Consider the following 22,200-nt stretch of genomic DNA (forward strand, 5'->3'; position numbering starts at 1 on the left):
GTCCGCCAGACCTCGCTGAATGCGGAGAGCAGGGGGTGTCAATCAACCCGATCGTACTTGATCGGGTTGAATTGCAGCGATGTCTGTCCGCCTGCTCAGAGCAGGTGGATAGGTTATGGAGCAGCGGTCTTTAGACCGCTGCTTCATAACTGCTGTTTCTGGTGAGCCTGCAGGCTTGCCAGAAACACAGGCCCTCGCGCTCCATCCGGAGCTTGATAAATGGGCCCCATTAGCTGCATAGTATAAAATGCATGAGAAATTGCATTTTCAGCTTTATTTGTGTATTATATGAATTCGCTGGTTTTGTGCTTTTAAACCACAGCCTATTAAAATGGGTTGAGCTTGCAGGTAATATTAGATCTCATTATGTTATTACTTTGAGTACACACACTTGCTACCTTATCTTATATTTTTCTGAAAACCAACGCTCAATATATAGAGAGATTAATGGAAAATTAACATTTTGTTACCTAACTATCCTGCACCCCACTGGGAGTGTGATTTATTGCACTAGCTGTGTTTAAATAGGTTTGTCAATAGCTTAGACTCCAGTATAGAAAGTTTCAGTATAGGTTGGGATACCACAGGCTGAATCAGCTATTTCATATGCAGAGAAAGGGGTAAAGGAGCTACTTGTAAACAATTTAATACACTCCAGCAGGTAAAATGGATCATTGGGAGGAATTTAAAGAGGAGAACATTTTTGGGTAAACTGTCCCTTAAATTCCAAATAATCAGAAAACTATGTGTCTGCTCATAAAAAAAACCTCTCTCTCTCTCTAAGAGTCCAATGATCTAAAGGCGAGATACTCTTAGAAGTCTCGTCGGTATGGCGAGGCCCTTAAAAAAAAATTATCTTGAGAAATATTAATGTTGCTACGTAGTATTCTTTATGTGAAACAGACACCTACTTTGCAATACAAGGTCTAAAAAAATCTCAAAGATTTTGTGTGATTTTTCTCCATGCCGGCGAGGTTTTGAAAGCATCTAAGGATCTCTTACTAAATCCTCTCCTCCACAAACACAGCAAAGCTTCACTTCAGAACTAAGTAAGACAGATTTAACACTCCTAATCAATCCTGTACTAAATGAGCAGGTTTGTCACTGCTAAAACATATTTTCTAATATTCTAATATATTTAATTATATTTAGAATTTGGGCCCAAGATTGAACAGACTCTTATAAACCACTTGTGTGCCAATGCTAATTTCCCTTTCCTCAGATTAAGATAAGCAGAAGAGAATAGCAAATGATATTCTAAAACTTACCACTTCATCCATCTCTTGTTCTTCTTAAAGAATTTGCTGACTGGTTTGAAAAATCTTATAATCTTCTTTCCAAAGTACTTTTTCACTAGGTCATAGCTCAGGAAGAAAAGCACCACACAAGTTATAACTACCAGTGCCACAGCCCTCTGAAAATTCAGCACGCAAGCTGCAATAAAATAGGCCGCATAGCCTAAAAAATAAAGATGGCAAGTGGTTTGTTAGTAAATGATAGGGCCATAGTCTCTCAAGTGAGTGCAATCAAAGCAACAGCAAACATATGATAATCAACCAATTTCAAATACTTCAGGTCACATAAAATGTACAGAAAATTACTGTTATTCTAATTTGTATATTATATGCAAGCACGTTCCTGTAAGTGTAGTGTCATTTTTTATATTTGTTTCCTTCTACTGAAAAAACTGATTGTTCATACTAAGAAAAAAACTGACATGTTTATCCCACTAGTGTAAGGTACATTTCAGTTTACCTTCGGTATTACAATATGACTAAGGAATAAAACTAGATTTTCTATCTGGGAAGTTAGTGTTGCAGCTCTAATGCTGTTTAATAAAGGGACATACTATTCAAACTTCAAATTTGTACTGATGCATTTTAGCTCTGAATAGAAGCATTTTTGCACTATACTTGTATTAGCACTGGTGTTTCTAGTAAAAGTTATTATTGTTTCAGGCATATGCACATATGCCCTTGAAAGAGTAATAATATTTACTAGATGCATTTTTGCTAATAAAAGTATTATCCAAAAATGCTTCTATTCAACTCAGAAATGCACTAAAGCTTTTCAATTCTGATTTACTTATGCCCCTTTAATAATATCTATAGTAAAATTATATTCAGCGTGATGTGTTTTTCTCTGCGCTTTGGGTGTTGGGACTTGTGCAACAGGTTTATCTTCATTTCAGCTTTAGTGCTTCATGTACCTCTGACGTCAACCTGTTTATGCTTTGCTGGATTTCTGCATCAATATTACTTAGCACCCTTATTCTTTCCTTGTGCGTTATTGTTTTGAGCAAAGATTTTGGATCTTGATGCTTCAGTATTGGAGATGAACAGAAGGCTGTTTTTAAGGTTTAGAAAGCAACTACTGCTGAAGTAGGCAACATTTTACAAGTGGTGGCACTTTTTCATGAGTGACGTGAGAGGAGCAGGAAGTTCTGGATACATTTCCCATAATATTTAACAAACCCAAGAAAACTATTTTTTAAGGGTCATCTGGCAAAGCAGTCTTTGGAGATGACACATTCAAGGAACTTAAGTTATTTTATTTTTATAATTACTCAGTAGGCATAAGACTTGTTTAACATGGTTTTAGGAGTATACAGGAATATAACTACTGTTGTGGCCTGACTGAGTATTGAACTCCATCTTCCATTCATCGCCTTTATGGAATCCTCACTAAGGGCCCGATGATCAAAAACTCGCTAGCAGGGGGAGAAATTACATAAAATCTTTGAGATTTTTTAACTTTATATTGTAGTGTAGGGGTTTATCATTCACACCCAGAGCCCTGCATAGTGAGATAAACAGTTCATAAGATCAAATTTACACTTGTAAGTAATTAAATGGACCTTTGCGGTGCTGTAGAGACTCCTTAGATCATCTCTTTGGACCAGAGAGGCCAGTGACGTGCAGTCACAGGAGGCAGGTGAGGCAGTGCCTCCCCTGGCCAATCTATGTAATTACAGCATTTATTTAAAATAAAAAAAATTAGATTTTTTTTTTTTTTTCATATTTTTTTTTTTTTTATAAAATAAGGTGACCCCCCCACCCCTCCACCAAAATCAGGATTCTGGTTTTTGTCAACACTCACTGTAAATTTTATTAAAACCGACCGTACATATAGTACTTATACATCAATACATTCATATTGCGCAAAACAAGGACAGCCGGCTGTCCTTGCATTGCGCAATATGAATGTATTGACTACTGTGGAAGTGTATGGGAACGCTGAGAGACTGCCACCAAGAGGAGAAAAGGTGCTAATGCAGTGCTCTCCAATGCGCCCCATACGCTTCCACAGGAGGCTAGCCTCCGTCCTGGCCGCCTCTCAGTCTCACTACTAGTCTCAGACTCTCAGCCAATCAGATTCAGAATTCAGAACTCGTCTGAATCTGACTGGGGCTGGCTGTCTCTGAGTGCCGGGCGGGGAATGGAAATAGATCCTTCCGCGTGCGGTCACGTGTCAGAGCAGCTCAACGGCGCAGACTAGAGTCAGACGTGGTGGGTGTCAGTCGATCGCATCGAAGTGCTGCACTCTGCTCTCTCTTACTAGTATTACTAACTACAGTACTACTGAACGACCGTTAACAGTCAGTCAGCAACCGGAGCGTAGAAGACTACTTGTTCAATATGTTATCTATATTTGGTGGCGGCGCATCTTTTTAGGTAGTTGTCAGTGGCGGGTGGCGGGCCTCAGCCTGGCGGCAGTCCGTTGTGTTTCGATCGATAGTGATAATTGTGATTGATGTTAACACAGCTTTTATAGTGACTGAGCCTGCTGGGGCCCTGGGCCAATCTTTTATTTAGGCGGCACTAAGTTGAAGTTAGATAACTTGAGTTGAAGTTGAACTTGATATACATTTATTACAACGAACTTGCAGCCTCGCTGCCAAAATAGTCCAAGTCACTTCCCTTGACTATAGAGGCAGCGAGGCTGCAAGTTCGTTGTAATAAATGTATATCAAGTTCAACTCAAGTTATCTAACTTCAACTTAGTGCCGCCTAAAATAAAAGAAAAAAATTGGCCCAGGGCCCCAGCAGGCTCAGTCACACGACAAGGAAGTTGGTTTCTTATTCAAGCTGTTTCTTATTGTGAAATTCTGTTTATTATGCATGGAAGTTGGTTTCTTATTCAATTTTTTTGTCAGACTGCTTTAAATTTACTTTAAAATAAAAACATAGGTTTTATTAAAATAATAATATGATTCATATAATGTAGTTACACAGAGGTGGAATCTTATTTATATAACAATTAGATATACAAACTTGAAAAAAGGGCATACGTTGGCACCACTACAAATATTACTATTTTGATAAATAACATATATTTTCAAAGGGTTAATAACCATTGGGCCACTGGATTTCCACTATGAATATATACAGGGTAGATCCCCCTCCATGCCATGCAATTGTTTTTAGCCTGGCCCAATGGTGTTTTGACACAGAAATTGATGCCAACCCTGGCATAAGGTGCTCTAAGTCTCATTTTTGAATAAGTAACATATATTTTCAAAGGGTTAATAACCATTGGGCCACTGATTTCACTATGAATATATACAGGGTAGATCCCCCTCCATGCCATGCAATTGTTTTTAGCCTGGCCCAATGGTGTTTTGGGCACAGAATTGATGCCAACCCTGGCATAGGTGACATAATTCTCAATTTTGAATAAGTAACAGATATTTTCAAAGGGTTAATAACCATTGGGCCACTTATTTCACTATGAATATCTACAGGGTAGATCCCCCTCCATGCCATGCTATTGTTTTTAGCCTGGCCCAATGGTTATTAACCCTTTGAAAATATCTGTTACTTATTCAAAAATGAGAATTATGACACCTATGCCAGGGTTGGCATCAATTTCTGTGCCAAAACACCATTGTGCCAGGCTAAAAACAATTGCATGGCATGGAAGAGGATCTTCCCTGTATATATTCAAAGTGAAATCAGTGGCCCCAATGGTTATTAACCCCTTTGAAAATATCTGTTACTTATTCAAAATTGAGAATTATGTCACCTATGCCAGGGTTGGCATCAATTTCCTGTGCCCAAAACACCATTGGGCCAGGCTTAAAAACAATTGCATGTCATGGAGGGAGATCTAACCTGTATATATTTATATTGAAATCAGTGGCCCAATGGTTATTAACCCTTTGAAAGTATCTGTTACTTATTAAAAAATGAGAATTCTGTTATCTATGGCATGGTTGCCATCAATTTCTGTGCCAAAAACACTATTGGGCAAGGCTAAAAACAATTGCATGTCATGGAGATGGATCTACCCTGTATATATTCATAGTGAAATCAGTGTCCCAATGGTTATTAACCCTTTGAAAAATATCTGTTACTTATTCAAAAATGAGAATTATGTTATCTATGCCAGTGTTGGCATCAATTTCTGTGCCCAAAACACCATTGGGCCAGGCTAAAAACAATTGCATGTCATGGAGGGAGATCTAACCTGTATATATTCATAGTGAAATCAGTGGCCCAATGGTTATTAACCCTTTGAAAATATCTGTTACTTATTCAAAACGAGAAAATATGTCACCTATGGCAGTGTTGGCATCAATTTCTGTGCCAAAAACACCATTGGGCCAGGCTAAAAACAATTGCAGGTAGCAATTCTGTAACAGTAGCTACTAAGCATATTTATATATGCTTTTCAACAAAGGACTATCAAAAGAATGAAGAAAAACCAGATATCCTTTGTTGAAAATCATATCTAAATATGCTCATTAGCTACTGAGCATATTTAGATATGCTTTTCAACAAAGGATATCAAAAGAATGAAGGAAACCAGATATCCTTTGTTGAAATTCATATCTAAATATGCTCAGTAGCTTCTAAGCATATTTAGATATGCTTTTCAACAAAAGATATCAAAAGAATGAAGGAAATCAGATATCCTTTGTTGAAATTCATATCTAAATATGCTCAGTAGCTTCTAAGCATATTTAGATATGCTTTTCAACAAAGGATATCAAAAGAATGAAGGAAATCAGATATCCTTTGTTGAAAATCATATCTAAATATGCTCATTAGATACTGAATGGTGGCTGCATATAGATATTGGCTCGCCCATGTGCAATTGCTATTTCTTCAACAAAGGATATCTAAAGAATGAAGGCGTATCCGATTCCTAGACACTGCCTCACCAGCCTCTGAAGTCACCGCACATCACTGCAGAGAGCTTTTGATTATCGGCCATAAGAGACTGATGATCTAAAGTTCTCCACTGAGGATCTATAAATCTCAACAGTACAGCGAGTTCCTTAAAAAAAAATAAAAATCAAAATGTTGGATTGAGAGATGTTTCTCTCGCTATGCAGGACTCTGGGCATGAAGGAGAGACTCCTAAAAATACAATATAAGGTCTAAAATATCCCATCATTTTTTGATCATCAGGGCCCTAAGTCATAGGCCCCCATGGATGTCCAATACAATAAACACTTTAGCTTGATGCACACAGTCCAATAGCACTGGAATAAGGGGATAAAAGATGGTGTTTAAAATAAAAAGCTGACACCAAAAATAAGAGAAAAGGAGTTGCGATGGATTGGGGTTGCATGACATTTATTACCTGTAGGAAGGTTCTTTTTTTCCATCTTAAGTGATTGGCTACCAGAAAGGGCTACAAAGCAGTGACGTTCTATTCCTAACAATACGTTCTACCAAGGTGTTGCATTGCCTTATTACAGTAAGTGCTTCACTAAGGGCATTACACTATGGAGGATTGAACTGAAGTGTCAAAATCAATTAAATCAAATGCACAGTTAGTATCCCATGTACATACAAATAACCTGGTCCTAACATTCTCTCCAAGAAAATTCTTTATTTCCTCAGAAGAATGGGTAGTACAGATAAAGGAGATGTCAATGTAAGAAATAATTCCAAATTTAGGCCTAGATTTGGAGTTTGGCGGTAGCCGTGAAAACCAGCGTTAGAGGCTCCTAACGCTGGTTTTAGGCTACCGCCGGTATTTGGAGTCAGTCAAAAAAGGGTCTAACGCTCACTTTTCAGCCGCGACTTTTCCATACCGCAGATCCCCTTACGTCATTTGCGTATCCTATCTTTTCAATGGGATCTTTCTAACTCCCGGTATTTAGAGTCGTTGCTGAAGTGAGCGTTAGAAGTCAGTAGTTAAGAGACTTTCTGGGCTAACGCCGGTTCATAAGGCTCTTAACTACTGTGCCCTAAAGTACACTAACACCCATAAACTACCTATGTACCCCTAAACCGAGGCCCCCCCCACATCGCCGACACTCGATTAAATTTTTTTAACCCCTAATCTGCCGACCGCCACCTACGTTTATCCTTATGTACCCCTAATCTGCTGCCCCTAACACCGCCGACCCCTATATTATATTTATTAACCCCTAATCTGCCCCCACACAATGTCGCCGCCAGCTACCTACACTTATTAACCCCTAATCTGCCGTCCGCACGCCGCCGCCAGCTACATTATAGCTATGTACCCCTAATCTGCTGCCCTAACATCGCCGACCCTATATTATATTTATTACCCCTAATCTGCCCTCCCTAACATCGCCGACAACCTAACTTCAATTATTAACCCCTAATCTGCCGACCGAATCTCGCCGCTATTCTAATAAATGTATTAACCCCTAAAGCTAAGTCTAACCCTAACACTAACACCCCCCTAAGTTAAATATAATTTAAATCTAACGAAATTAATTAACTCTTATTAAATAAATGATTCCTATTTAAAGCTAAATACTTACCTGTAAAATAAATCCTAATATAGCTACAATATAAATTATAATTATATTGTAGCTATTTTAGGATTAATATTTATTTTACAGGGTAACTTTGTATTTATTTTAACCAGGTACAATAGCTATTAAAATAGTTAAGAACTATTTAATAGCTAAAATAGTTAAATAATTACAAAATTACCTGTAAAATAAATCCTAACCTAAGTTACAATTAAACCTAACACTACACTATCAATAATTAATTAAATACAATTACCTACAATTACCTACAATTAAACCTAACACTACACTATCAATAAATAATTAAATACAATACCTACAAATAACTACAATGAAATAAACTAACTAAAGTACAAAAAATAAAAAAGAACTAAGTTACAAAAAATAAAAACATATTTACAAACATAAGAAAAATATTACAACAATTTTAAACTAATTACACCTACTCTAAGACCCCTAATAAAATAACAAAGCCCCCCAAAATAAAAAATGCCCTACCCTATTCTAATTACAAAAGTTCAAAGCTCTTTTACCTTATCAGCCCCTGAACAGGGCCCTTTGCGGGGCATGCCCAAAGAATTCAGCTTCTTTTGCCTATAAAAAAAAACATACACTACCCCCCCCAACATTACAACCCACCACCCACATACCCCTAATCTAACCCAAACCCCCCTTAAATAAACCTAACACTAAGCCCCTGAAGATCTTCCTAACCTTATCTTCACCTCACCGGGTATCACCGATCGGCTCCTGGCTCCCAAAATCTTCATCTAAGCCCAAGCGGGGGCTAGACATCCATCATCCGACCCGGCTGAAGAAGTCCAGAAGAGGCTCCAAAGTCTTCATCCTATCCGGGAAGAAGAGTAGATCCGGACCGGCAACCATCATCTTCCAAGCGGCATCTTCTATCTTCATCCGATGAGGACCAGCTCCATCTTGAAGACCTCCACCACGGACCCATCTTCTTCCGACGACGACTTCCCGACGAATGACGGTTCCTTTAAGGGACGTCATCCAAGATGGCGTCCCTCCGAATTCCGATTGGCTGATAGGATTCTATCAGCCAATCGAATTAAGGGTAGGAAAATTCTGATTGGCTGATGGAATCAGCCAATCAGATTGAGCTCGCATTCTATTGGCTGATCGAACAGCCAATAGAATGCAAGCTCAATCTGATTGGCTGATTGAATCAGCCAATCGGATTGAACTTGATTCTGATTGGCTGATTCCATCAGCCAATCAGAATTTTCCTACCTTAATTCTGATTGGCTGATAGAATCCTATCAGCCAATCGGAATTCGAGGGACGCCATCTTGGATGACGTCCCTTAAAGGAACCGTCATTCGTCGGGGGGAAGTCGTCGTCGGAAGAAGATGGGTCCGCGGTGGAGGTCTTCAAGATGGAGCAGTCCTCATCGGATGAAGATAGAAGATGCCGCTTGGAAGATGATGGTTGCCGGTCGGATCTACTCTTCTTCCCGGATAGGATGAAGACTTTGGAGCCTCTTCTGGACTTCCTTCAGCCGTCGGATGATGGATGTCTAGCCCCCGCTTGGGCTTAGATGAAAATTTTGGAGCCAGGACCGATCGGTGATACCCGGTGAGGTGAAGATAAGGTAGGAAGATCTTCAGGGGCTTAGTGTTAGGTTTATTTAAGGGGGGTTGGGTTAGATTAGGGGTATGTGGGTGGTGGGTTGTAATGTTGGGGGGGGTAGTGTATGTTTTTTTTTACAGGCCAAAAGAGCTGAATTCTTTGGGGCATGCCCCGCAAAGGGCCCTGTTCAGGGCTGGTAAGGTAAAAGAGCTTTGAACTTTAGTAATTTAGAATAGGGTAGGGCATTTTTAATTTTGGGGGGCTTTGTTATTTTATTAGGGGGCTTAGAGTAGGTGTAATTAGTTTAAAATTGTTGTAATATTTTTCTTATGTTTGTAAATATTTTTTTATTTTTTGTAACTTAGTTCTTTTTTATTTTTTTGTACTTTAGTTAGTTTATTTCATTGTAGTTATTTGTAGGTATTGTATTTAATTAATTATTGATAGTGTAGTGTTAGGTTTTAATTGTAGGTAATTGTAGGTATTGTATTTAATTAATTTATTGATAGTGTAGTGTTAGGTTTAATTGTAACTTAGGTTAGGATTTATTTTTACAGGTAATTTTGTAATTATTTTACTATTTTAGCTATTAAAATAGTTCTTAACTATTTAATAGCTATTGCACCTGGTTAAAATAAATACAAAGTTACTGTAAAAATAAATATTAATCCTAAAATAGCTATAATATAATTATAATTTATATTGTAGCTATATTAGGATTTATTTTACAGGTTAAGTATTTAGCTTAAAATAGGAATAATTTATTTAATAAGAGTTAATTAATTTCGTTAGATTTAAATTATATTTAACTTAGGGGTGTTAGTGTTAGGGTTAGACTTAGTTTTAGGGGTTAATACATTTATTAGAATAGCGGTGAGCTCCAGTCGGCAGATTAGGGGTTATGTTTGAAGTTAGGTGTAGGCGATGTTAGGGAGGGCAGATTAGGGGTTAATACTATTTATTATAGGGTTAGTGAGGCGGATTAGGGGTTTAATAACTTTATTATAATAGCGGTGTGCGTGTCCGGTCGGCAGATTACGGGTTAATAAGTGTAGCATGTGGAGGCGACGTTGTGGGCGGCAGATTAGGGGTTAATAAATATAATATAGGGTCGGCGGTGTTAGGGACAGCAGATTAGGGGTACATAGGGATAATGTAAGTAGCGGCGGTGTACGGAGCGGCAGATTAGGGGTTAATAATAATATGCAGGGTCAGCGATAGCGGGGGTGGCAGAATAGGGGTTAATAAGTGTAAGGTTAGGGGTGTTTAGACTCGGGGTACATGTTAGAGTGTTAGGTGCAGACGTAGGAAGTGTTTCCCCATAGCAAACAATGGGGCTGCGTTAGGGAGCTGAACGCGGCTTTTTTGCAGGTGTTAGGTTTTTTTCAGCTCAAACAGCCCCATTGTTTCCTATGGGGGAATCGTGCACGAGCAACGTTTTTGAGGCTGGGCCGCGTCCGTAAGCAACTCTGGTATCGAGAGTTGAAGTTGCGTTAAATATGCTATACGCTCCTTTTTTGGAGCCTAACGCAGCCTTCTGTGGACTCTCAATACCAGAGTTATATTAAAGGTGCGGCCAGAAAAAAGCCAGCATTAGCTACGTGGGGTCGTTACCGACAAAACTCTAAATCTAGCCGTTACACTGTAGTGGAAATTAATATATGCACTAAAAGCTAAAAGTTGTTGCTTTTTACTAGAATATTTTTTTGTTATTATATGCATATTGAAAAAAAAATGTATCTTGATTTAAATACACTAATAACTAGTTTGGTTTTTACTATAATAATTTCCTTGTCCCACAATGGTGCATCCTTGCGTGGCTACATTTATTAAAGGGATATTTAACCTAAAACTTTTCCTTTTGTGATTTAGACAGAGCATACCATTTTTTTTTTTTAAAAGTCTCCAATTTACTTTTATCAAATTTGCTTTGTTCCCATAATATTCTGTGTTGAAGAGATACCTAGGTAGGGATCTGGAGTCACTATTAGCAGGATATAGTGCTGCCATCTAGTGGTCTTGTAAATAATTACATTCTTGCAAAACTGCTGCAATATAGTTCCCCAGAAATGTGCCGGCTCCTAAGCATACGTCCTTGCTTTTCATCAGATACCAAGAGAACGAAGAAATATTAATAGTAGAAGTAAATTAGAAACTTGTATAAAATCGCGATGCTCTATCTGAAACATGAAATACAGATTTAAAGAATATGATAGAGTTTTATACCATGCAAAGCTTTAGTGTTTTGTAGACTGTACAAATTGTATTGTGTCTCTGAATATTTTCTATAAAATTGTATTGGTCAAATACCCCTCTTACCTGCACAGAGGACTCCCAATAATAATGTATTTAAGGATTGTTGAATGGGCTTTGCAAAATTTTGCAAATTTATCATATGGTTTTGACACTTTTCTGAAATATAAAGCATAGTCACTTTAGTGTTAAAATAAAGACAAAACAAAAACAAATATATATTTATTAATTGTAGGAGAACCATAATTTTTATTTGTGGAATTAAAATAAAAAAAACTTACAAATATACATTTTTTTTGGCCTAATCATTTATTGTACCACAATACAAAACATTTTTGCAGAGAGATAAGTTGATGTGAAGTCTTCTATCCCCATCAACCACCACTTAAATGAAAGTTTTATCAGCATTATTTAGATGTGTAATTAATTTAATAAACAATTAAAAGAATTGGAGTGGAGGGGAAAATCTGTAATGCCAAATCAATCTACTTAGTGAAAGTTAGAATTCCTGGCAAACTCCTACTTACACCAATCCAGGGACGTCTTTAATACTAATTGGACCCTGGGCAAACATATTTTTTGCCCCCCCCCCTCATAAAAGTAACTACAATTTTAAAATGTAGCCTTACATATATATAATATTAAATAATGAATTTATAATATGTAAATTCAATGCAAATTGTCCTTACTTAAAAAATCCTATTCTGTAGTAGTGTGCATTCCATAACAAAATAATACAGAACACAGAAAGGTTTATGCTCCTTCAAACAAAGCATTTTTTTTGTTTTGTTTGTTTTTTATTTGTTTGTATGCATAATTATAATACTGGATATTTACCTAAATAATTTATATAGGAAAACATGGCTTATAATGCTAGATGTTTTCCGTGGGTGTTCTGACAGCTTGTTTGGTGTTTTAACAAGTGCTCCTAATCAGTGCATTGTGATACTTAAATATTTCTTGTACTCATTGGCGTTTCTTTTTGGGTACTTATAATGGCAAAACATATTGTTATAAAGTAAACTATTACAACTGAAATGGCATTGTCAGTAATAATCATCAGCACTGAACATGAACACTGAAGTGAGAAATTACTGAGCGAGGCACGGAGCTTAGTGCAGCACACGGAAAATGTCTCACCCATATCAGGCCTAGTTTGGTAGAATACACCGGTCACCCACAGAGAGGGCCCAAGGAGCTGTGAGTAGGACAAACAGCAGCGCCTCTGGGAAATAAAAGCTGCCCCTTGGCCTGAGCCGGCCAGTGCAAGTTATGACTGTGGCTCCAGCTCCTGGCCTGGACTACTGAACTTCACCAGAGGAGGGAAACTGTGCACCCTGTGACAGTGGCAGTGCACACATCCAACAGCTGATGCTGTGTCACCGGAAGTGACGTGGGGTCCTGCAATCCTATGGGTCCAGGAAAATTTTAGAACACCTGGAAAACTATTTGGGGGCAGCACAGGGCTCAATGGGCAGCTGCTTTGGGCCCCCACAACAAAGACTGGGCCTGGGCCTGGGGCAGCTGCCCCTTTTGCACCATGTTAAAGACGGCCTGCCACACTGCACAGATCATAAATTAACCCCACTTAAACGTGCAATACCACTGTTATCTATTACCCCTATTACCATTTGATACCTACAAACCTAATATAATTAATGAAACTACTAACAAAGGGCTAGATTACGAGTGGAGCACTAAGTGTAGCTCGCGAGTGGTAAGTGGTGTTTCACTGCTCTTTTTATCATGAGCGCAATCTAATTTAAAGGCGTTGGGTTAGCATGGACTTCAGAGCTCTGGTTAACTATTTCGCAAGACAAAAAAGTTGCACAACACTCATCAAAAATACATTTAAAAGTGCAGTTGCACGAGGGGCGTGTCCGTACCACTTACCTGATAAGTCGCACTCACTGTAAGCTCTGAAAGATCCCTCTTTAATCTGCCAATTTTAGAGCCTTTAACAGCAACGCAAACTGCACCACTCAACATATGACAGTTACCCTAACAAAGGTGGCTATAATCCAGTTTTTGACTGCTGTTTTGATGAATTCTGGGCCACAGTTCGGAAAGATTGAACCTAGGGCGGCGGCCCATTCATAGGTAGCGACCCCCCCGCCCGCGGACTCCCGGGTTAACAGTGCTGGGCAGCAAGTTTCCTGCCTTACTGCTCTTCCTAACACCACTGCGACAGGATAGCATATTGATATCAATCTCACAACATAACTAATCTCCAATCTCTGACCTACCAGCCAGAAGGCCGACCTAAAATGGCGACCGCATGGGAGACAGAACTAGCGCAGGACCTGGATAAGCGTTTCGCTAGACTGGATATCTTGCTCCTCAAAATATATCAAAGATCTCTACCACACGACCTCATAAAGAACCCTGAACCACTGAGTACGCAAATGTAGACACATCAGAACAGTACCTTACAAAACTTGAAAATAAAGATGGCGATCAGAAGAGGACAGTAACAGAGGAAAAGCTTTCACTTGCACAAATCCCCCCGACTCAGCCGGGAGAACGAGCGTCAACCAAGGCTCCTCTAGACGACAACTGTTATCCCTACAGAGAGTTGGGTCTGCCTTGGGCTAATCCGCAGGCTGCGCCGAAGGGCCCCGGCATGGCTGACAGAAAATCACACACTTCCTGGCTGCCGGACAGGAGCGCTTTTATTTCTTCCGTTACTGGTTAGCCAGCTAGGGTTATGCTTGGCGAGGGGAAAGGATCTGACCCAGAGAACATCATAGCAGTCCTAGAACTGAGTGCCCACATTGCCCAATTACAATCAGCACCTTGTGAGACTGTGATAAATATATTGACACCCACAAAAGCCAGTAAGAAAAACCGTGTGCTAGAGGACATGCCTCGACTTTCCTTCAGCGGTACTTTCCTTCAAAGGTCCTATGATATAAAGCCTATCTACATACATGCCCCAATTCCCATATGGCATCTAAAAGAAGGCCCTGATTTTGCTGAACACTATGCTCATACTTGGGACAAAACATAAGGAAGCTCTACTAGCTGATATCACTACGAAACTTTCCACTTTAAAGTACTGCCTATTATACCATTCACAAATAAGCGTTTATGGAGTGGAGCTATAGAAGAAAGCTATTAGAGATGAAGAAACATTTGTTTGGGCTTTAACTTGTTAGCAATATATGTTTCAGTTCAATACCTATAGCTACACTGATCAGTTCTAGAATGTTCAACATGTTTATAGTTATTTTGACACCCTTGTGGCTAAGTCGCTCTGCGGGTTCCCATGGACTCTCACAGTTATTTCTCATAAAGCATAAGAGTGTTTCTAACATAATTTTGACAATAGACACTTTAAAGTACCAAAAGTTTTTTTTTCTTTTTTCTTGTGTGTGTATTGTGGGGAATCTCTGATGATAATGGTTCGCTAACATCTAGTACAAATCTGCATGATACCTGTTAAGATAAGCCGCATCTAAGATATACCTTCAGGCAGTTTACTTTGGCAGTTATACCTCTCAGGTTATTGAGTGTATGTTCCTCTGGTGTCTACAGCTATACTGCAATTATGACACCTGCACTGTATAGATGGATTCTATCAGTCTTTAAAAGCATATAGTATGGAGTATAGGATCCTTTACAAAATATTCCCATTCTCATTTACTTTATAATCATAAACACATATGAGATGCCGTAAAGGGGTCTCATACCCACCGCTCTTGTTTAATATGATGAAAGAAACTTACTCTGTTTGAGAATGAGGATATAGAGATAATCTTCTAATTCAATGGAAAAAGGGAACTTTCAGGCGGCAGAAATAATCTTTATACACATAATCTGCATGCGGAACATACAAGTAGTCTTACATAGAATTAATACGGTTAATATAAACTCAGTACATAATATTGGAGATGGAGTCCACTTTTCCTTATATGTGCTTTCAAATGGTTTCTTTTCTGTTCTTGTTTTTTGTGTTATAACATCCCCTGGACTTTAACAAAATCGCTTGAAAGGTCCAAGAGTGACCTAATATATTAAATACGGGGAAGGAAAATGAGGATTTTAAAACAAATATTTACTCTTGTTATACTTGGAAGATATTATCTTGTACACTGTATAAAAATGTTGTAAACTTTTTATCCTCAATAAAAATATATATATATAAAAAAAAAAGTGCAGTTGCACTCATAATAACACTATCTGGTAAAAAAAAAATTGCATTAAAAAATTATAAGGGCTCAAAAATATGAGGTCTCAGCGGTAAGAAAAAAAAAGGCAGGCAAAGGGCTTTAACATAGAGATACATACATATGCATGTCTAAATTTGTGTGTGTGTGTATATATATATATATATATATATATATGTATATATGTGTGGACATATGTATTTAAGTATTTATGTGTTTCACTGTATATTTAATGTACATATTTAACATTCCAATGTTCTTTACTTACAAGATAATGTACTTTTATTGTAAATACATATTTCAATATATATCTGTATATACCTATACCTGTATACAGTGGGTATTGAAAATAATCACCCCCTTGCAAATATTTACATTTTGTTGCTTTGCAGCCTGAAATAAAGACAGACACAGTTTTTGTTTATCCAGTTGTAATTACTCAGTGCAACTTATAACATCCAAGTGAAAGATATAACACCAACATGTCAGGCAAAAATAAACACAATTCAAAAACAGAATCACTGAGTTGCAAAAAGGATCACCCCCTACTAAAATTCATTGCAACTCAATCAGGTGTAGGCTAATCACCTTTTTCAATGGCACACAACAAAGTCATTTGACCTTTCAACTATGATCAGCTGTGGCATATTGATTAGCTCAGCATGAAAAGAGCTTTCCTGGACCATCTTAATCCCTGGGTAGTGCAACTGAAGATCAAACAGTCAACTATGGGTGGCAAGGCACTGTCAAAAGATTTTTGGGATAATGTTGTGGACAGGTGCAAGTCAGGAGATGGATACAAGAAAATATCAAAGGCTTTATAAATGCCTAGAAGTACAGTGAAGCAGTGGAGGCTCCTCCATATGCGCACAGCCGCACATGAACCCCCCAGCCAAAAGAAGAAGAAAAAAAATGTTTGCTGAATAAAATATAATTTTTCCAATAGCCCCCCTATTGTAAAAATTATATTTAATTACTAAACCCCAAAAAAGGCAAACCCAGACTGTTTAAAAAAAAAAAACAAAAAAAAAAACTGTGTGTATAAATGTAAACCTATGTAATAAATTACAATTAAGGTAGGAGAATCAGTACCACCATAAGAAAAAAGGAGAGCTTTGCAGTTCATCATTTATCTATACCATGTATAACAGGGACATCTTAATAAAATAACATACAAAATATACTAACTGGACAAAATACAGCTACATTATGCTTTGCAAAATGCTTCACGGATCTGAACCTACAGTTTCATGTAATTTGTAATTTACAGTTTGTATTGACTGCCCCTTTAATAGATATATAAATATGATAAAGAAGTATTTTTTACCACATAGGTACTTAATACATTTTGGTTGTGATACCATTTTGTGATATATATATATATATATATATATATATATATATATATATATATATATTGCATGTGTGTGTGTGTGTGTAGAACCCCCATTTGAATAACCCACGAGCCGCCACTGCAGTAAAGTCTATTATTATGAAGTGGAACATAGACAAATGGAATCCACAGCACCAATTAGGTAAAAGAAAATACCTTTATTTTCACATTACATGCGACGTTTCGGCCTTCACAGCCTTAATCACAGCCTTGGTATGCATGATTAAGGCTGTGAAGGCCGAAACGTCGCATGTAATGTGAAAATAAAGGTATTTTCTTTTACCTAATTGGTTGCTGTGGATTCCATTTGTCTATGTTGCCTGTAAGGGTGGCAGTAACCCTTTCTCCCACGGGCATCATACAGAAACTAAAACCTGCTTTAAGGAACCAACTGGTGCTGTACTCATTTACTACTATTATGAAGTGGAAGGTATTTGGTACAAACACAGACCCTCTCTGGATCAGGACATTGCTCCAAACTGGATGAAAGAGCCAGGAGTAAACTGGTCAGACAGACTACCAAGAGGCCCACAGCAACTTTGAAGCAGTTGCAGGAATTTATGACAAAGAGTGGTCATTGTGTGCATGTGACAACAATATCACAAATTTTTCACAAATGTGGCTTGTATGGGAGGATTGCAAGTAAAAAGCCACTCCTCAATAAAGGTCACATGCAGTCAAGCTGAGCTTTGCCATAACACACCTAGAAGATTCTGAGGCCACATGGAAAAAGATGTTTATGGTCAGGTGAGACTAAAATTGAATTATTTGGCCTCAACACCAAAAGATATGTCTACAGGATAATCCAATACAGCTCACCATCCAAATAACATAATACCTATACTAAAGCATGGAGGTGGTAATATCCTGTTATGGGGGTTGTTTCTCTGCAGCAGGCACTGGAGCACTGTGTCGGGAGTAGAAGGAATAATGGATGGGGCAAATATCATCAAATTATTGAGGAAAAATCTGCTGCCCTCTGCCAGGAGTTGACAAAGGGAAGGTTTACCTTCCCAACATGACAATGACTCAAAACACACAAAATGATCCACACAGTGGTTGACGGAGAAAAAGGTGAATATCCTTGCATGGCCCTAGTCAGAGCCCAGACTTAAACCCCGTTGAATACCTGTGGCATGACTTGAAGACTGCACTCCACCAACAGTCACCATCAAATGTAATGGAACTGGGAGCAGTTCTGCAAAGAAGAGTGGGCAAATATTGCACAGTCTAGATGTGCAAAGTTAGTAGAGACATTTTCCAACAGAATAAAGGCTGTAATTAAAGCAAAAGGTGGTTCAACAAAAATACTGACACAAAGGGGGGGGACTCCTTTTTGCAACTCAGTGTTTCTGTTTTTGAATTGTCTTTTATTTTTGCCTGACATGTTGGTGTTATATCTTTCACTTGGATGTTATAAGTTGCAATGAGTAATTACAACCTGGTAAACAAAAACTGTGTCCTGTCTTTATCTCAGGCTGCAAAGCAACAAAATGTAAATATTTGCAAGGGGTGATTATTTTCAATACCCACTGTATACAGGTATAGGTATATACAGATATATATTGAAATATGTATTTACAATAAAAGTACATTATCTTGTAAGTAAAGAACATTGGAATGTTAAATATGTACAGTAAATATACAGTGAAACACATAAATACTTAAATACATATGTCCACACATATATACATATATAGATTTCTTTTCAATACCCCATTGTATCTATTGCTATAGATATATAGGTATAGATATGTATTTACATGATCAGTATTAGACATATATAGAGAAATATATATTTAATAATAAAAAATACGTTATTTTCTATGTACATAGGAATATAAATTTGCGTTTCTGCACATAGGGTTTTCTCGATTTAGATTTTAAAGAGGTCGTGTTAGCGCTCATAAAAATGGAGTAATCATAAGGTGTGTTATTGATATATTACATAAAAAATATAAAAAAACAATACAAATTATTTAAAATGCTTAAACATACTATGGAATATATAAATATATTATATGTAGAATATTTTACAGTATGTTTAATAATTTTTAATATATTTTATTTTTTTATTTTTTTTCAGTAGATAATGATTTTTAAAAGTGTGGCAATTTTGTTAAAGTGATTTTTCCAGTGATGATAATAGGTGACATGTGTGCACTTATCCTGTTATGCTCTAAATCCATATTGATATGTGTGTATGTCTTTTTAGGAAATTTGAACAGGAACATTATCAGTATAGTGGGCATGTGTGGTCATTCAGTTGTTGATGTGGCTATATTTTATTAGTGTAAAAGTGATTAATATTAATTATTTTCACCTGGTATTGTTGATGAAGTTTCTAAACACAAAGAGGCCAATTTATTAAAGGTCTTGCGGACCTGATCCGACAGTGCGGATCAGGTCTGCAAGACGTCGCTGAATGCGGAGAGCAATACGCTCTCCGTATTGAGCATTGCACCAGCAGCTCTTGTGAGCTGCTGGTGCAAACGCCCCCCCCCCCTGCAGACTCGCGGCCAATCGGCCGCCAGCAGGGGGTGTCAATCAACCCGATCGTATTCGATCGGGTTGAATTCCGGCGATTCCTGTCCGCCTCATCAGAGCAGGCTGACAGGGTTATGGAGCAGCGGTCTTTTGCCCGCTGCTTCATAACTGCTGTTTCTGGTAAGTCTGAAGACTCACCAGAAACACGGCCCTTCAAGCTCCGTTCGGAGCTTGATAGATAGGCCTCATTGGGATAGATTACAAGTGAAACGCAATTTTTTTTAATTTGCATGCAAACTTTTAACACAGGCAGGTTAACGCATGTAATACAAATTGAAAGTAGAAAGTTTGCGCTCAAGTGAAACCCAATGCGCACTAACGTTAGGAGTTCGGATATCGTGACCGTGTTAAAGGGCTAATCTAGTCAAAATTAAACTTTCATGGTTCAGATATAGCATGCAATTTTAAGCAACTTTCTAATTTACTATTTATCAATTTTTCTTCATTCTCTTAGTATCTTTATTTTAAAAAGCAAGAATGTAAGCTTAGAAGCCAGCCCATTTTTGGTTCAGCACCTGGGTAATGCTTGCTGATTGGTGTCTAAATGTAGCCACCAATGAGCCATCGCTACCCAGGCGTTGAACCAAAAATGAGCTGGCTCCTAAGCTTACATTCTTGCTTTTTCAAATAAAGATACCAAGAGAACAAAGGAACATTGCTAATAGAAGTAAATTAAAGTAAATTAACCCTTTAAGGACACAGCTTTCAGTTTGATCAATTGTTTTATGACGGAAAAATTCCGTCATATGTCCCTTAAGAGGTTAAATAGGAGTAAATTGCATGCTCTGTCTGAATCATGAAAGTTTAATTTTGAACTAGACTATCCTTTTACTTCTTCTCCCTATAGATTTCAATGCAGTGCGCTGAATAACTAAAAAAAATAATTATCGCTTGTGCATAACCCCGACATGCATTAGAACTACAGCGCTAAGATCCAAAGATTAGTTATAAATATTTTACATTCCAATGTCTTCCCCATTGAAGAAAACAATTATTTATATCTTTAAAATATTTATTTCTCTCTTTATATATGATTATTTTTGTAAAATATATATCTACCTTCTACTACTGTTGCTATGTTACTATGTGGTATAGCTATATGTACAGATATATATAGAAATATATACTTTAGAAATACAGAGAACGTTTTCGTCAACGGGAAGAAAAGAACATTCGAATGTAAAATATATTAATTAAAAACACAGTAAAACATATTTAAAAATATTAAAATTGTAAAAAATGATTTTTCATGTTAATAATATATTTGATTGGTAAAGGCTATAAAGTGAAGCGTATGTATATATATTATATAATATATATATATGTATACAGTATATATATACACACATATGGATATATGTGGATATATATGAGTGCAATAGTTTATTTGATTTACTTATGTTACTTACATTTTGATGCTAGGTCCTTCAAGGCGCGGCTAATTACATTAAACTTGTAATATGCGTGTAAATTAGCATTGTCGCAATATTGCTTATTGTGTTCCGCGCTAAACAATAGCAACACCACTTGTAATCTTGCCCAAAGTGTCTGATGATTTTTCATGATGAACGTTAAAAAAAGTCATAAGTTAAATTGGTTTTGCTTTACTTTTGAACCCCTACAAAACGAGTGCAAAATATTTTGTAATATTCATCTAATAGACTGGGATATACGTAGAGGAAACTTTTTATTCAGAATAAAAAAAAAAGTGAATAACATCAGTGTGGAATGTGTTTCAATAAACATTTATATGCAAATGTAGAAAGCTTTAGGATTTTTTTGTTTCATGAGATCTGTACCTTGTGCACTTTACCAATGCAGATCTCATAGTATAGGCAGCTTTTGATTGCTGTGTACCCATCATGCACTAGCAAGCAAGTGAACAAAGTGTACACACCAAATACCCATGCTCCAGTATACAAAAAGTTAAATCCTATTTCCACTGTGTTCTGTGGTTAATGTTTTCCATTTCTGTTAAATATTTACTTTGATTTGACTACGGCTGTCAGATCTTAGTACATTAGGATCTACTTCTCTTCTTCATTTAAAGGGACACTGAACCCAATTTTTTTCTTTTGTGATTCAGGTAGAGCATGCAATTTTAAGCAACTTTCTAATTTACTCCTATTATCAATTTTTCTTCATTCTCTTGCTATGTTTATTTGAAAAAGAAGGCATCTAAGCTTTTTTTTTATTCAGAACTGTTGACAGCACTTTTTTATTGGTGGATGAATTTATCCACCAATCAGCAAGAGCAACGCAGGTTGTTCACCAAAAATGGGCCGGCATCTAAACTTACAGTCTTGCATTTCAAGTAAAGATACAAAGAGAATGAAGAAAATTTGATAATAGGAGTAAATTAGAAAGTTGCTTAAAATTGAATGCTCTATCTGAATCACAAATTAAAAAATATGGGTTCAGTGACCCTTTTAAATGTATTTCCATGGTACACTATCTTTGCAAGATACAGTCTTTCATTATTTTTAAAGGGACAGAAA

General features: G+C 37.2%; 1 protein-coding gene across 1 annotated transcript in view; it reads right to left on the minus strand.

Annotated features, from left to right (window-relative positions):
- The window catches only part of LOC128664475 (sodium/nucleoside cotransporter 1-like), a 108,046-nt gene that overhangs the window by 51,539 nt on the left and 34,307 nt on the right, over positions 1–22,200 (minus strand). Inside the window, exons 4-5 of the mRNA XM_053719300.1 lie at positions 2,789–2,796; positions 1,269–1,458 (exon numbers count right to left, since the gene is read on the minus strand). Coding sequence (XP_053575275.1) covers positions 1,269–1,458; positions 2,789–2,796 — 198 coding nt within the window. The remainder of the gene's footprint in view (positions 1–1,268; positions 1,459–2,788; positions 2,797–22,200) is intronic.

The sequence above is a fragment of the Bombina bombina genome, chromosome 6 (genome assembly GCF_027579735.1).
Source record: "Bombina bombina isolate aBomBom1 chromosome 6, aBomBom1.pri, whole genome shotgun sequence".
Classification (NCBI taxonomy): Eukaryota; Metazoa; Chordata; class Amphibia; order Anura; family Bombinatoridae; genus Bombina; species Bombina bombina.